Here is a 17,480-nt window from a genome sequence, read left to right on the forward strand (position 1 = left end):
ATAAGTAAATAAATAAAGGATTTAACACAGAAGCTTAGAAGAGAAGCAGCATTTCTTTCCTGACTAGAAATGGACCTAGTATTCCTAACACTCAATCTTTACGTACTTAGCCCTCAAGTCATTTCCCCTTCCCTCTTATTCAAAGTTGTATGATAGATGTCACCCACTACTGCTGTGAGTTACTGTTAGCTCCAGTAAGACAGTTCAACACCTCAACAGATATTGTGGATATCAACAGACACCTTCCAGCTCTGCTGTTATCCCTGAAAATGATTGTAAGGTACTGTTATTACTGGAATACATATATACCTCAAAGTCATGTATGAAATTACGGATAAAAGCACATTAAGATCAAGTTACAAGACTAGTTTTCAAAAATTAGGGCACACAAAAGTTACAGGTTTATGAGGAAATTAACCTTGGTTCACCTCTGTATTTGCAGTACCGTGTACTCCTGTATAGAGTAAATGGGCTAGCATGAAAAGTACTTCAGAGGCCAGGTAATTTACTAAAAACACTGGGCAGAAAACATGCACAGTCTGGTTACCTGTGAGCTTCAATTCTCCTCATTACAAGCATTACACGACTACAACTGTATTAATGTGACTTTATTCTGTTAGTCCCAACTCAGCTTGTATATCTGCAAGCACACGGCTTTTAGGGAAGAAAAAGGGAGCCCCCCCTGAAAATATATGAAGATATTATTGTTTTTAAAATATTTTAGCATCATACTGCTCAAAGAAAACAGAAAAGGATTGGTGTGGTTTTTGTTTCTCAAAACACATAATTCAGAGAATTATTAAAAGCTGAAGGAACGTAATTTAGCAGGGTATTAGCATGAAGTAAGTAAATAGCAGGATAACTAACAGGCCTAAGGGCATCTCTACTGGATTAAGAAGACCCATGTGATGTTATGACCTGATGATGGGAGCTGTTTGAATGTTTTGTTCAGCACTGATTGCTTTACAGATCAAACTGTTTATTTTCAAAGCCATGCATACATAGGGCCTATTCACAGAATGTCTACTTAACAGCTATGACTGAAAGAAACCAGAGATTCAGCTCACTGCTTTTAATTCCCTGATTACTTTTTTTTTTTTTTAAATGCTTTGATACATTTATGTGGAAAAAAATCAAACACTGATTCTTACTACAAACAATATAGATTTAAACATAATTAACTCATTTTTTCACAGGTTACTCCAGATATAAGTTGTAATATAAGTTGTAGAATACGATGAGGTCTCCTCTGAGCCTCCTCTTCTCCAGGCTAAACAACCCCAGCTCCCTCATCCTCTCCTCATAAGACTTGTGCTCCAGACCCCTCACCAGTTTTGTTGCCCTTCTCTGCACACGTTCCAAGGCCTCAATGTCTTTCTTACAGTGAGGGGCCCAAAAACAAACACAATACTTGAGATTGCAGCCTCACCAGAGCTGAGTACAGGGGGACGATTACCCCCTTGCTTCTACTGGTCACACTATTTCTTATGCAAGCCAGGATGCTGTTGGCCTTCTTGGCCACCTGGGCACACTGTTGGCTCATGTTCAGCTGAGCATCTTCACAGTCATCCAGCCACTCAGCCCCAAGCCTATAGTGCTGTCCAGGGTTATTGTGTACTGGACTTACGTAAGTCAAGAAAAAACAATATATTAAGTGCTGAATATGTTGCAATTCGGGCAATATGTGAAAAAACTATTCTACTCAAGAGAAACTATTTATATCGAACTGATGTGTTCCTGCTTCATTTATTTCAGACATAATTTTAAAGGCAGAATGAAATCATATATCAAACCATGAACTGTATACTATCCTCAAATACTGGGAAGCTTTCCCAAACAAGAATTTCTATTCAAGCAAAAGGCAGATATGTTTTTAATTCCCCAAATTCAGTCAAAATCCTGTTATTCATGCTTACAAAACTGTAAAAGTCAAGCCAACGCATCACAAAACGACTGGTAATTTTGTGTAAAGGGATTTGGGCGCACTGCATCTCTTGAAAATTGGAACTTGCAAAGAACTGGGTTCAGCACATGCTCTTTCAAGACATCCTAGAGATAGGATGATCTAAGATACCCACAAATGCATTTGTCATTCCTGAAAATCTTTTTCATGACCACTGACAACTCCTCCTCCTTGTGCTATGCAGTTCTACTAATCCTAGCTCCATCTGCTTAAGTAACTGCTTAACTACTGAGACAGTGCCATTACCTCCCCCCAAAAGACTTCTCTTATCCAGCTGAACTTGCCCAGTTCCCTCATGAAATACGTACTCCAGATTAAAATTCAACTGTAAAATTACTAAACTTTTACATTTATTAAATCTTATTAAGTCTGGTACAAAACAGCTTGCAGTTAACGGTAAATAACCATTTGCCTTGATAGTATTTCTCAACAAAGAAAATAAGCAGTCCAACTGGGAGGAGATGCATTCTCCAGGTAAGTGGAAAAATGATGTAACTGGAAAAAAGAATGTTACTTAGAAACTGACTGGAGGAAGCCTTTGTATGTTACATACAAAACTAAAATAGCTGTAACTGCTCAAGGGGTTAAGAAAAGAATGATTAATGCTTTTGAAGAAAAAACTGTATGAAAAATACAACAGTATTTCTCAGAACTCCTATGCAATGCCAGTTCCACCTGCCTTGTTACTCTGTCACAACTGGGATTCATAAGACGTGGGATTGGGGCAGAAATAATAATGAAACACACCTTTAGAGAAGTCGTCTGAAACACAAAACACAATCAAAGCGCATCCTACAAATTGTGTATGTAAAAAAAAAAAAAAAAAAAAAAAAAAAAAAAGCAAAATGGCTTTCATTATTTCAATTCTATACCTTCATGTTAAAACTGCCACAAACCTGCCACAAACCCACTTACCTTTTGACTCTACAGGAAATTGTATACTCTTTTGTTCCCAAATGTTTTGATCTTAAACTTTTTTCTTTTTTCCTTCCAAAAGGCAAGTTGGATCATGAGAACATCTGAAGATACTTTTCTCATACCCAGAAAAAGAAAGTCATAGCTTACATGAAGAATATATGATGGAATTCCCAAATTCCCATTTGATTAAATGTATGCGTTTCACTGCTTATGGGCAAAATAAAAAAAGACAGTGACATGCTTACATTTACCCTTGAAAACTTCATTGAAATCTTACAATTTTGAAACTACTGAGGTTTGTTTGCTTTGTTTTATTAGAAAAAATACTCAGGCAAGGTCTACAATCATCTGTCAATTATAAATGACTTACAAGAAACTCATGAAGCAATAAAATTAAAAAAATACAAATACAAACTATATCTGAAACACTTCTATTTGGCAATTTTATAACAAATTCATAAAAGAAACAAAGATTGTGGATTATTTTATAGGTACAGAAAAAGCAGTAGGTGAAGTGCTCAAGCAAAAAAAAAAACAAAACAAAAAAACACTGCATTTTTTTTTTCCAAAAATAAAGTCACATCACTACAGATTTTATGAATAATACCCTTATTAAACAACCATTCCAGAACATCTTATATTAGTGGTGCTTTTAATCTGCACTTTATTTTGCTTGATAAGATTTTTTTTTCCATGTATATAAGTAATATTTTTAACCCATTGGAGCTAAGCAAGACTCTCGTGTCAGTACCAATGCAGAATGCATTTGTGTTATATCAGGGTATGCTCACTTCCGCAACCAAAGGGTTACTTCTAAGTTTTATTCTATTTAATAAAGATTTAGTGTAAAAACTGCTGGTTATTAGTTTCACCGTAGTAAACTCCTCCCCAATAAGGAGGACTAACTCTGCAGTTTGACTGCATATATCCATATAAATTTTACGTATTAGTTCCTTCCAATAGCAAGGGAAGAAACTAATTTTGCGTTCACTATTAGAAAGGAGCGCCATGAATTAATTATGGGTACTATTCATCCCTCAAAGATTTCTGGGAAGGATGTTCAATGTGATTTTGTTCTTACAACAGATATTAACAGTAGTATATAGTCCCTTAGGTATGTAAAAGAAGGGTTTTTTTATTGTTAAGGAAGGTGCTTTTTTAAACAATTCTTCTGGCAGCACTAGTGAATTACAATATCCTTCAATATTATTTCTACCGTAATATATACATTTTAACTTTCATGCCTCTAGAAAAACATCTACAGTACATTTCATAATATAAAAATATATTACAAATCTGCTGAAATATTTACAAGCAATGTCCTATTATCTATATGCAACATTTTTGTCTCCATACAAAGACTAACAGGTTAGACACATCTCTATTTGTCAGTTAAAAAAATCCATGGCTTCTTGCTTATTAAGCAAGAAAATGATTTTACTTTCCTTTTCAAAGCCAACTTTGGTGCATAAAGGATTGAATTTCTAGATATTTTTTTTAAAAATACCATTTTCTTTACAACTAGAAAACATTAGACCAAATAAAAAAAAAAAAGTATACTTTACAAGTGAATGGGGATTCTACAGGTTCAAAAGAAGTAAAATAAAAGACAAATAACACTAACTGCTTAAGTAAAGGTTTTTCAAAAACCGTCCATTGATATGGATCACAACAAAAAAAAAAAAGATCTCATTAACTACTATACTACTCCTGAAAAGGGGGATCAGACATACTGCAACACTCTTAACATCTTTAAACCGTACTATATGTATTCATAGTTGAATGGAAGAGACATATATTCCATCAACATGTTTTTTGTTTTTGTTGTTTTCTCTTAAATATTATTCAACATATTTTACGGATCTGCAAAAGGACACAAAGTTACAAATGACAAATGATTACTATCCACCACATTGAAAGGGTGACAGGATAATCCCTCTGTAGCTGTTTTATTGTCTGGCATGTGTTGTATTTAGTTCACATTGATAAGAAGCCTAATAGCTTGTTAGCAGTTCTCCTGGGAATTGTGAGTGAATGGCGACAGTTACTTTCTTTTCACCAATATAAACTACTGTATTCACTAAAGAAAAAAAGCAGCTTAAAGAAGAAAGCATGCAAAGCCTTTTACTTGCTCCACTAAGTTGCCAGAAGAGTGTTTGCTCAATCTCCCACTGTACCATTCCATGAAAATGTGGATATACAGTAATATATTAATATATTCCACAGAAGCATCAACTTCATTCACAGAATGTTTACACTAAGCATAAATATTTATAAAAAAAAAAAAAAAAAAAAAGATGGGATTTGACTAATGTGCAACTTGATTTCTAAATCCATTGTCAGTGACTAAGACTGCAGGTGTCCCCACACGCTTGGATTTTACCTCTTCAACCTCTTCTGGGGCATTGTTCTGTAAAAGAAGATAGGATACCTTTTAGAAAAAGATCCTAAGATGTAAATCCAAATTACCTACAGCATATTATGAAATCATGACTATAAACAATCATTTATTTTGATTTAAAACCATATTATAATCTCAAATTAGCATACATTTCAGATGATTTCACAGTTTCCATTATCATCAACACTTTATTGTGACATTAATAGCTGTGATTGAATTCCTCTGGCCACTTTTTCCACATGCAGTATTTTGACCTTCAGTGTTAATTCTTATGTCTCCTAGTTGGTCCCAAAGCTCTTTTTAATCACATACTGATCTATATTGATAAAAAAAATTGGTAATTGATAATGTATAGGGACCTTAATTTTATTTGGAAGAGGGAGAAAAGGTTGCTCTTTCTTCGCAATGGACTTCACCCCACAGATCATTTTTCAATATTATTTTCTTTTTAAACCAAACTAGTAATATATCAAGTTTTGCAAAGTTAGCTGATCTAAAGACAACTAACACTCAAGTTAGGTTACAAAACAATGACCACATTAAGTGGTTTTAAAATACATAATCCAATTTCCTCATAGTATTTTATCATTAACTATTAGCATCAACAGTTCATACGTTATTTAAAAAGGTAACACGTAGTATGAGGATTTATTTTCATATTGTGAACCAAGCTTTCATTAACTCGATTAGTTAAATACACTGATAGTAAAGGTGAACTGAAAGGCTTATTGCATATCGAGACCTCAAATTAGCAGTCTAGGAACTCTTTTAGACACTTGGCCATTGGAAGTTAAAGAAACTCTGGTTGTGGGAAAAAAATTGTTTTCTTCCCACCCAACACCCTCCTCCATCCCCACCATTTTCATGCATTTTTAAAATAAACCTATAAGCATGTGACATTAGACCTTCAAAAACTTAAGAGACAATTAAGCATTTCAGATTACCTTTAAAACTGTACACACATACAACTGTGGGTACTGACAATTATGTGAGCACATTAATACAGAGGGGGAAGAAAAAAAAATCAAGAAATTATTAGAAACAAGATGGGTTAAAAGCCAATCAAATCCTAAAAACATAAATGTGAATGCAGCTTAAAGACAAGTGACATGTACCGTCCCCCCCTGTTCCCCCTTTTAAAGAATCTTGTATTAAAAAAATAACGGTACTTGTATACAAGTACAGATTTCAAGGTAATACTGCATGTATTACAGCTGAATATAAATTATGTAAAGATAAATTTGGACTTTAAAAAAATTGGTATACAAACCAGTATGTGATCTTAACAGAAGTGATCTTTCAGGATTCCACTGTATGTACCTCCTTTACTAGAATTTCTGTACACCAAGCACAAAAAAGTAAAATACACTTGGTAAATACACACATTCCCCGTTTCTCAGCAACTAGAGTTCAGTTCAAGAACTTAAGTAATTGTGAAATAACTTAAGACCTCAGAACTTAACTACTGGACGCTGATAGGATCAAGGCTCCCTGTTCTGGTGTATAATGCATTAGCAATTCTGATTCCCCAACGTCAAAAAGTTAAGTGAGGCTTAAGACTATGTTTAAGTAATGAAAATTTCAAAATTAAGACATTACCTGTATATGTTTGGGTCCAGAAGCAAGGCAGTATCTTTTGGTAGTTTTGATAAATGAACTACTTTAGTTTTTAACTGATGTCGCTCACTTTCATTTACCCACACATCAGGCAGACTATGAATAAATAAATAAAATAAAAAAATATTCAAAAAAGATAAACTGTTTTTCTTACCATAAAATTATGTGGTAAACTAGTACATATGAAGTTTCTATATGCAATCTCCAATTTCACTGGTTAAAAATCACCTTCACCGGAGCAAGGAAAAGACAGCCAATCTTTACACATTATACTCCAAAGTCTTTCAAGTTCTCAGCATGAAAAAGATGCTAAACAGAATTTAAATTAATCCAGAAGGATACTAAACCAAACACAGAGTAACAATAGCACTACATTCTCTATTTTATGGGTAGCAGGAACTAAACAAATCCTTGAAAACAATTTCACAAGGTATAAAATTTACTGCAGGCACACTAGTTTTCTCTAAGTGTCCAAATACCCTAACTCAGCCGGAGTTTAAGTACCTTCTGAGGAAATTCAGGCGATCATCATCATGTATTTTGGCTACACAGCAGCTCTTACCATGAGATGGAATAAAACCTGCCACACTGACAGGAACTGTCTCAGGGCACTTGCAGTGAAAACTGCTGGAAGAGAGCTAGAGGGAACATCTATGTTGATTGACCTTTCAATCTTTTGACTCTTTGAAATCAAACCTGTTTGCTTCTGAGTTGCCTATTGCATTACTGCATCTTCTACTGAAAACCAATTGAGTTTTAAGGCCCTGTGGATCCTGTTATGTCGTTAAGAGAGAAACTGCGCTTACAAATGCCATGAGTGCCTCACTAAAAATCTACTTCCCACCTCTTTCCAACAGTTAGCACTGACTAAGGCTACATAAAACAAAGAAGTGATCTGTACTGCTTTCACTACTGGAAAAAAATAAAAATAATAAAACGAACTACGATTATTTTCAGCCCACATAAAACGGTGGGGTTTATTCTTTGCTTTTGTTCCTTTGTTTTTAAGTGATTCAAGAGCAAAAAAATTCATTTCAGGTTGAGCAAATAAAACGTTTGTAATTAAGAATCAACATTTTGAAGGAAGCTTCAAATGGAGAAACAAAGCAATCAATATATGTTTTCCCTCTGATGAAAGCCATACATAACTTTACAGACTTTATCCAAATTCAACTCTTTAGTAAAAGTACTTAGAAGAACTATCTAAGAAGAAAAAGGACTTTCTCCAATGATACTATTTTCATTTTTCAGGTGAAACTGAAAGAAAATCAAGCAGCAGCCTCCCTATCCAGGTTCAAAACAGCTCATGAATGATGAAAAATACCAGACAGATCTTGTTAAATAAAGATATCAAATGTTGTGAAAAGAAGCATTTTGAAAACAATTAAATTAGAAACTGTATGCTGAAGATGCAAAAGGATAAGAACAGCATGTAAAACTTCTCACAGCAAATACAACTGGAGATATGAAGAAAAACACAAGAAAGAACTCAGAATAAATTCCTGCACCAAAATAAATTCAAGTGTTAATTTACTCCTTTATAGGAAATATGCTAAAGACTGTAATTTAGTTCTCCTGCAAAAATACTTAATGTACAGAAAATCTGGAGCAATTTAACAGTTTATCCAAATGACTCACAGAAGAAAAGGTTAAATTATTATTGGCTCCATCTGAAAGGCTGATTAACAGTTCAGTACAATGGAAAATAATCGTTATGTGTCATTCAGCTTTTCTAAAGTGCATACATGGTCTGTGTAAGACAAATGGATGACAAGTCATAGTATCTTGCCTTTTGTGTTCTTAACTGTAATAATCAGGATAAAATTAAATCCACCAAATAATTCCCAACTATATAAGTCAGCATAGAAAGCACACACTCTGTGCCTAATCCAACCAATATGCAAGAAATACAAAACACATTATTAGTTTGAACTTGTCAACCAACCCTACATCTATCAGGGTCGTACGTTAATGAATAACCTGTCTTCCCCAGTGTAGAACACCTAACACTTGAATATATTTTCATGAGTTAAAAGAAAAATATATCGTCACTACACTAGTAAATAAATTGGGAATTTTGTTTCCTTCTCATGCCCTCAGCATTATGTTTTTAATACTTTTTCTTTCTTCTTAAGATGTAGTATTTTTTCTTTATCTGTAATACTTCAGTGATAATAATTTCAGAACACTGTTGCATATAGTATAACAAACTGTCCTAAAAGGCAGCAAAGAACTACACTTCTATACTACAATATTTTAATTATTCTTTCCTAGGTTTAATTGAAACTTGGGGTCCACAAATGCTGAAAAGAGCAGGAAAAGCAACAGACATTTTAAAGTTGTCAAACACTGTTTAGGTAGTTTACCAGCAATCTTGGTCCTCTATAAATGAAAGCTACTATTGACTGATACTGCCAAGTTCACACTACTGTATATAGCTGATCTGGGACACTGCAGTACTGAGGAATTTTTATCACTTCAAAGGAAAAAGTAGAGATTATTACAGTAAGGCTTTTCATTACCTTCCATCACTTCAAAGGCAGCTCCATATTTAAAAAGATCCCTTTGTTCTATGTAGTAATTGCAGAAACTATGACTACTTCAAATGAAAGTTGAAGCTGAGTAAGTTCCGTTAATAAGTTTTACCAACTTACAGATATCTTCAACATTACTTTTAAGAATGAATTTCTAAACCTGTGCATTCTACCTAATTATGTAGGTATTCAACCTATCGTGAGCTTATGCAGACGTATGGACTCAAAAATGGAAAACTATTGTAACTATACTTACCGTTAAATTTTTTTTTTTCTTAAAAACTGTATAAAATGTGGATCAAGAAATGCTTGCAAGAGCTACTCTCTTACTGACTCTCCTAAAACTGCCTTGCCTACTGTTCTCCTAGACCATAGTGGAAAGCAATCATTTAGCCGACTCTTCCATATAATAAAGATCATCCTTAGTCAAGAGAAAGACATGATCCCAGCTATTTCAATGAAGCAGTTACTACTTTGTACATCCCAAGCCTACCTGAGGGCACTACTTGTGTATTGCCTTACATACTCATTTGGAAAAGGACACAACTTTGGAACAAAGAAAAAGTAATCAAATGTTGATCCAAACTTCAGTGGGAAAGCCTAAAGAAGCAGTAATAATATAAGACGTGCTTTCAAGGACCATTTGAGGTTATTTTGCTGTTAAACTGTGTCCTCTATGTAAAGATTCTTGTAGTTCTACCATTATACTGATAGGCATAATATTCTTCAGTGCCTAGAAATACTTGAGGATTGTGGTATATCAGTGGTTAAAAAATAAAAATAAAAAAAAAAATCACTGGGACAATTCTTTTGTTCTTAAGTTATATGGCTGGCAAAGTGATTCAATTATTAGAAGACCTCTTTATTTACATCTATAATGACAAAATGCATTTTAAAAATGCAGCTTAAAGTTTACCCAAACTAGTATCAGAATCTAAATCATAATCAATCAGCAGCTAAAATAAACTCAATTAAATACAGAACATGGCTGTTTATTTTTAAAGTTCCTGAATTACTTTTCAACAAAAATTAGAATTTTTTTAATTTTTTTTTAATTTTTTTAAGCATTTGAAAAAGGCACAGCAATTTAGGAACAGTTCATTTACCCCACTGTAAACTCCATTCACATCCCATCATATCACTAGGATTATACTCACATGTCCTCTGGTGTCCAATGAAGCAAGAGTTTTATTTTTCCAGAATCTTCTTTTCTTTTAGCTATTACCTGATAAGAGTTGAATAATTTTATTAAAATCAAATTTGTGAATTTGTTGCTCAAATAAATTGTTCTTCATTTCCAACTGGACGTTCAGAAAACATCTACTCTTAATCCTTCACGGTTGTATTAATCCTACGCATAAGTAGAACATGCACGTCACTATTCAAGCCACTCTTGTCAAGATTAAATACTTTCACCTACTTTCCTTTAATTTTTTCATAATAGATGAAAAAGAATCATATACAGTTTTCCTTTAAAAAGGGTTCCAGTTTTTAAGCAGCCACTCCAAAAATTTGAAGTGCATGCATTCTTAGATGAGTTTCACCAATATCCTCTATACTTTCACAGTTTCAAAAATAACTATAGAAAATATGAGAAACTAATGCAGCTTCTAGTTTAATTCTAACATGACGTAAGAGTAAGTTATTCTCTCATAGACAAATATATATCAACTCATACATCAAAAATACTGTAAGATTCTTAATTTAGTCACTTGAAATATTTCTTCTGCTTTTCCCTCATAGGTCTCAAGCTACATCCATAACAGGATATGTCCCTTTTTGAAGTTTGGAGCAGAGATGAAAACACTTTTTTTTTTTTTTTTAATAAAGATTGAGAACGTGCAGCCCCAGTCCCTTCCAGCTTTAAGTTTTAGTCTTTGCCCAGTCCCCAGATTCATTCTCTGCTGCAGATTGGAGCACATGAGCCTGGAACCAAACAAAGATATGTCAGGGCTCACTTTACACGACAAATGAAGTTCACCAACTTTTCTATTTTAAAACATACGTTTTCCTGTACAGTTAAGCTCACTCTCAAGTTACCCTCACATTTTAAGGATGTTTCTCTCATATAATGCAAGCATAATGAATACTGTATTAAAAAGTCTACAGGTGGCATTTTAAAATATTGTGTGGACATAGTAAACTAGCTATAACCCAGTGAAAAGGAAGAAGATAATCTCCACAAGCTGTTCTTCATCCTATCTAAAACTGAAAGAACAAGAGCTAGAAAATCAACCAGAATATACAAGGTCCCAAGTATATTCTGCACCTAACTTAAATTACTGCTTTTACTGGGATTTACCTTATAACACATGGCGACTCCAGAGCCTCAAAGAGAACACTCAAGCAGCATCCACCTACACTTCCCAACAGCTAACAAAAAAAACCCGCAACTCTTCATTTACAGAAAAATACAGTACAAAACTTGAGACTCTTCTTCCTTGCAATCATGAAGTTAAAAAACAAACAAAAAAAGATGGCTGTGAACAATCTGCCTCCTCTCCTCGTGCTTCCAATAAAACAAAAACAACAAAAATACAAGTATAAAACTGACTCAAATTAAAAAATTTTGGGCAATTCAATTCTGCCTGAATTATACTGCTGTGAGCAGCACTCCTATTCCAGAAGCCTAGTAAGATCTTCAAGCAATCAGTATTGAAGTAAGAGCTTGAAACAGCTTCTGTTCACACACAAAGAAGCTTAAGGAGGTGAGAAAGTAACTTTAAACAGAATGGAATACAAACTGTATAGCAAAAGAGCTAATTATATACTGAAAAGTCTATGACAGTCATAGCTAGGGATGCTTTCACTCAGATACACTTGGAACCAATGCAAGTTTTGCAGACTGTTCATATTACTGTCTTATCTTGTCCTTTATACATGCTCAAAAGCTCAGCAATTCGCATGCTTTTGACTGGGATCAGAGATCTTCATCCCTTACAGTAAAATGTCTGTTTTTGTTTAATATACAAGTACTATGTCAGCCTTCTGTTAGGAAACAAAAGAAATCTGCATATGTACATGTCTTGCTTCTTCCCAAATGTATTTTGAAATTGTCAAGTTTAAAGATGTGTTTTAAAAAGTATCCACTACTTTTACAATCAGTACAACATTCTCCTACTTCCTAAGTAGGTTTGAGACAGAAATACAGCCATGATGCAGACAAAAACATCAATTAAAATAAATAAATAAATAAAAATGAATCACTATTTTGTACTAAATCTTCACAGCATTAAGGCCAAGTCTGCAAAACTTACAACTGAAATGGAAGACACCTACCAAATCTGAATAAGGCTGCTCTACAGACTTAAAGTCATTCTGTAAATAACTCAAATCCATGTATATCTCACACCAAAAAAATATAGCTCAGCATGTGATTGTATGTACAATACAGCTTCATTTGAACAAAAAAATCCTACTGTATTACCTAAATTTCATACACTGTCCCTGGAACAGAAAACATAATTTGCATTTATTTCTGTGCAGGAAACCTCTAAAGATGTCTCAAATCAAAAATGGAGTTCTACTGACCTCTTCTGGAAAAAGAAACAAATGTCACTCTCCTGCACATTTACTTACTATGTTTTAGAGGCTTAAGATTTCAAAACAGTGTGAACAGTATCAGTGTATGTGATCACCAGACTAAAGTCTCTAAAAAAGTTAGAAGTATAGAGAACAGTTTAGCACTCAGTTATCTTGGAGAACTAACCCTATCAACAAAAAAGATCGAGGGTAACAAGCTAGGTACATTCTTGAATAGTTTAAAAACTGCTCTTCATGTTAAAGAAAAATTGCTTGACTTTTTCCACTTGATAGTGCAAAGAATCAACATACCAAGAATTTGACTCCAATAAAAAAAAAAACTAATCAAGAAAATAAGAACATAATGAAGCCATGGGTGGACTTCTGCAAAAGGCTTTGTTGATTGTTTTACAGCCTTTATGAAGATTTAAATGTTTAAAGAACAGTTACAGTGACTGCATAGAAATTCTTCACATCTGTATTTTTTCAGTAAGGTAACTATCCTGTAAAACACTACACCATGCTGAAGTTCTAATAAAGAATCAAGAAATAAACCTATAAATACCTCAGTTTTCAGCAGTTTAATGATTAGATTTTTCACTTTTCGAATTCACATCCCTGGTAACTATGCATTTATTTATTTATTTATTTATTTATTTTCATCTGGAGGTGGACTACAAAAACCATAACACACTTTTCCAATTCAATGTTCTTACTTGCAACTGAAGTAACCATTAGGTCAGTATAACAACATATACCTACAAGATTGCTTTTATTACCTTTCTTATGTTAAACAGCCTCATCAGTAAAGTTGATGTCCAGTGCAACTTTGCACAACTGTGCATGTTAATAGGGCAGTGATGTGCAGCATACAGCTGGAATCTTAGAACAGTTCTGCCACTGAAACAACTCCCACAGCTGAGGTATAAGTAATATTAAGTTTTCAGATCTAATCAATCCCCTTCCCATCCTGAGTGGTACAAGTACAGATGAACTGAAAAGGTTTGCAGTGCTTCCTCCAAGTTAATTCACGTCAGTTTAAGAGCACATTCCGCCCTTGAATTCCACCTCCTTACAAGTTACTGCAACAGCCAGAGTTGAGCATCCACAACTTAACAGTCTCTCCAGTTAACCCTGCAAATTAAAACAAGCTCTGAACTGGAAGACAACCTCCTCTTCTCACAGAATTTGAAATTCAGTCTTGGCCAGGAAAACTAAAGTAAGGCTTAAGTTCAGCAGCAGCAGAATAAGGCACCTATAAATCTCTCTTTGCAGCTGGTGTGCTCAATGTAGATGAAGTTCAGGACTAACGTTTTGGAAAAACATCTAACAGGCTACGGAGATTTGTAACTATCATCAGTCTTGCGGAAGAAAAGGAAATGCTAAGTTCCGTGCATATAAAATCATCTTTTGTTTATGGAAAGAGAATGACAGTTCAACAATTTAATCATTGGTTCAAATTAAGTCACAGCTGAAAAGAGAGCAGTCAGCACTCCTTCCTTGGACTGCCTCTGTCTGGAAATTTATGAAGTTCTTCCTTTTGTGCTGTTCCTTATTTCGTTTATTCTTAAAGAAGCGTCTCTACCTCTTCTGCACTCTATCTCTCAATTCAGTAACAGAACAGGAGGTATTACGCTTTTTGAAATTCTGATCCCTGTATTCAAATTCAGTTCTTATTTCTCTACTTTCAACTTTTCTAAACAAATACAGACATCAATCCTATCCTCAAAAGGATACAGAAACTCAAGGTTATTTGCCCACCTGGAACCTGCCTCCTAGCAATTCACTGATACTTCAGTGCTAAGTTCTTTTTAATTTATTATTATTTAAATATAAAAAGGGAACAATGCATTTATTCAGTATCCCATCTTTAAAACTAAGAAAGGAATATACATGAATTTCACATTAACACCTATCAGTTATACAATTATCCTCATGGTTTTCCTTGCAATAAATAAGTACTGTGAATTGCAACTGGGGAAATTCTTATTTAGAATATTTTCTGCCTGACAGATATTTCCCCAAGCATACTGGGTGGGAAACACTGCAAGCTTCTCAATTTGAAATGCACAATAACCACTAGTAGTATTTTTAAAAACTTACTTGCTAACAGAAGTGAATAACTCAACTATTTAAAAACAATTACTTGTTTTTGATTAAAAGCCATGTTACAAACATGAATACAGCATTAAATTATTCAGAGATGCAGGTAACAAACAATGAACAAAGTAATACTTACAGTACTGTGAAATACAACACTGTGTCCTTTTCCTAAGCTTTCTATATGCGCTGAGAGGTTAAAGCAGATGGCTCGATGTCTGATAGCATCCAGTGTTTGTGCATCAAAGAAGTCATGAGGTCTTGCTAGAAACAAAAGAGATCCTTAGTGTTGAACCCACTGAAAGCATTCTAACATATCTGAACACGTAAATAAACCTGAAGTGTCATTAGGAAACGATTTATCTTTATAAAATAAGTGCTACTATGTCAGAGTTGTAAACAGTAATTTAACTGAGAAAATGGCCTGACTCCAAACACAGAGTGGTGATCTATTTAAGTTTGGTCCCAACATACTCCTAGATGAAGTAGCTATTTTGACAAACTGAATTACACTTCTGAAGTTTTAACCTTCAAGTGATTTTTTTTCTCCTTATCTTCCACAATTAAAAACTCACTGTTTTCACTGAGTACTTCTAGGAACATCTATTGCTACTATTTATTTAAAAAAATAAAACTCCAAAAAGATGGCCCAGTACAAAGGAACTAAAACAAGAACATAAATCCGAGTTCCATTTTAATGCAAAAGCAGCCCAGTAAAGTTCCTCTAAACTATACAGATTTACTGGCCAAGGCACCCTTACTGCACAGTCAGTAGCTCCAGTACTACTGCTATGACTTTTAAAAAACAGTATTAAAACATTTCAAAACATGATAGAGCATGCAGTCAAAATGTTAAAAGACACACCTTATTTCTAAACTTTATTAAAAGCCACCTACCCTGATCTAATTTCTAATTACTAAATATATATATATATATTTTTTCTTAGTAAAATTAGTAATCTTTCCAGCTGAATGCTGAGATGCTGCAAGGAGAACAGGAGCACTGCAAAGAAATAAGAATTTGTAGTCTGTAAACAACATGCACTAGGAAAGTCCTTTTCTATTCTGAAAAGAACTTTTATGAATAAGTCTTGAATACTAAAATCCAACTTGGAGTGCACAGAAGGTCCATTAACTCTACCCTAAAAACCACTCTAGTAAAAATTAACTGCTACTAAGTACATATTTGTTGTATGCTCTTTGAAATATCTCATTCTAAGACTTTTAAATAGATTCAGTATCGTACAGTAGCAGAGCAAAATGAGCAATTTACTAATGAAAGCATTAAGAGTCTTTAAATCTTATGTGAGAGCAGTAATTCAGTATGATGCTGAAAATAAAACTAACAATAATAGTTAAACTACATAATGACTATATCATCCTATAATCTGCAAAAACAGTTCTTTGCAATTCTTCTGTCCTAAATTAAAACAATGTATACCTTCCTTTTCATCATGATTATCTATCCATTATTTCTAAACTAACTATCATTTCCACTTTAGACTAGCATTTTCTACACTCTGGGGACAAATTGTTGTTAAGCATTCATCTGTACGTTATGTTCTGTCCTTATTCTATCTCAGCTGGATACTGCCAATTAGGCAATCATCCCACTGAAATGTTTTCCTCTAAGTGGTAACTTCTCACACAGCACAAGGTCACTGATGCAAGCATTTCTTATATAGAAACCATTAATCTATCAAGTAAAAAGGAATATGGGTCAAGCTTAGAAAGCTTGTTGTATCAAATGCCAGAAACTTTTGTGTAGTTTCTCTCCTATTTATAAAACAAATGTTTGTAGATTTATAACAAAGATTCTATAATACAAGGAAGTATTACTTCTCAGAAAGGGTAGTCAGGCATTGGAATGCACTGCCCAGGGAGGTGGTGGAGTCACTGACCATGAGAGTGTTCAAGAAACATCTGGATGTTGTGTTGATGAATATGATTTAGCTGGGAAGTATTGGTAATGGTTGGACTAGATGATCTTCTAGGTCTTTTCCAACCTTGATAATTCTGTGATTCTGTGAAGTTATGTGACGTAACATACTTTGTATAACATATAGACTCACAGAATCTTCTAGGTTGAAAAATACCATCAAGGTAAGTCCAGTCACCAACCTGACCTACCAAGTCACATCATTAAACCATACCCCAGGCATGTCCAACTCACAGCCCACATGCAGGCTGCCTAAGCTAGAAATGCGGCTCACCCTGGGCAATGGGTGCGCACATGGGGTGGGGCTGGGCAGCATTGCTTTGTTGGGAAAAGCTGTCACCTTGGCACCAAGTGTCAAACACTTTTCTAAAATTCAGGTAAACAGCAGCCACAGTCTTTACCTCATGTACTTGGTGGTCGTCTCGTTATAGAAGGAGACCAGGAGACTCAGGCAGAACCTGCCCCTCACACAGACAGGCTAGCTGC

At 34.3% G+C, this 17,480-nt stretch overlaps 1 protein-coding gene across 9 annotated transcripts in view; it reads right to left on the bottom strand.

Moving 5' to 3' along the window:
• Nucleotides 1-3,177: 3,177 nt before the first annotated feature.
• AEBP2 (AE binding protein 2) overlaps nt 3,178-17,480 on the bottom strand; it is a 49,076-nt gene continuing 34,773 nt past the window's right edge. For 2 of the 9 annotated variants that reach the window (XR_014944660.1, XM_015868210.3), the window contains 5 exons: nt 15,195-15,319; nt 10,591-10,658; nt 6,882-6,995; nt 6,553-6,619; nt 3,178-5,291 (listed from right to left, as the gene is read on the bottom strand). Coding sequence is in view for 6 of the 9 variants with exons in the window: in XM_015868210.3 (XP_015723696.2) it covers nt 6,565-6,619; nt 6,882-6,995; nt 10,591-10,658; nt 15,195-15,319 (362 nt within the window). In the remaining 3 variants the exon portion in view is untranslated. Of the gene's footprint in view, nt 5,292-6,552; nt 6,620-6,881; nt 6,996-7,302; nt 7,538-10,590; nt 10,659-11,286; nt 11,360-15,194; nt 15,320-17,480 lie in introns of those variants that run through there. The other 7 variants (XR_014944662.1, XM_015868219.3, XM_015868226.3 and 4 more) reach the window with 6 other exon arrangements.

The sequence above is a fragment of the Coturnix japonica genome, chromosome 1, assembly GCF_054131305.1.
Source record: "Coturnix japonica strain WE chromosome 1, WE-NBRP24, whole genome shotgun sequence".
Taxonomy (NCBI): Eukaryota; Metazoa; Chordata; class Aves; order Galliformes; family Phasianidae; genus Coturnix; species Coturnix japonica.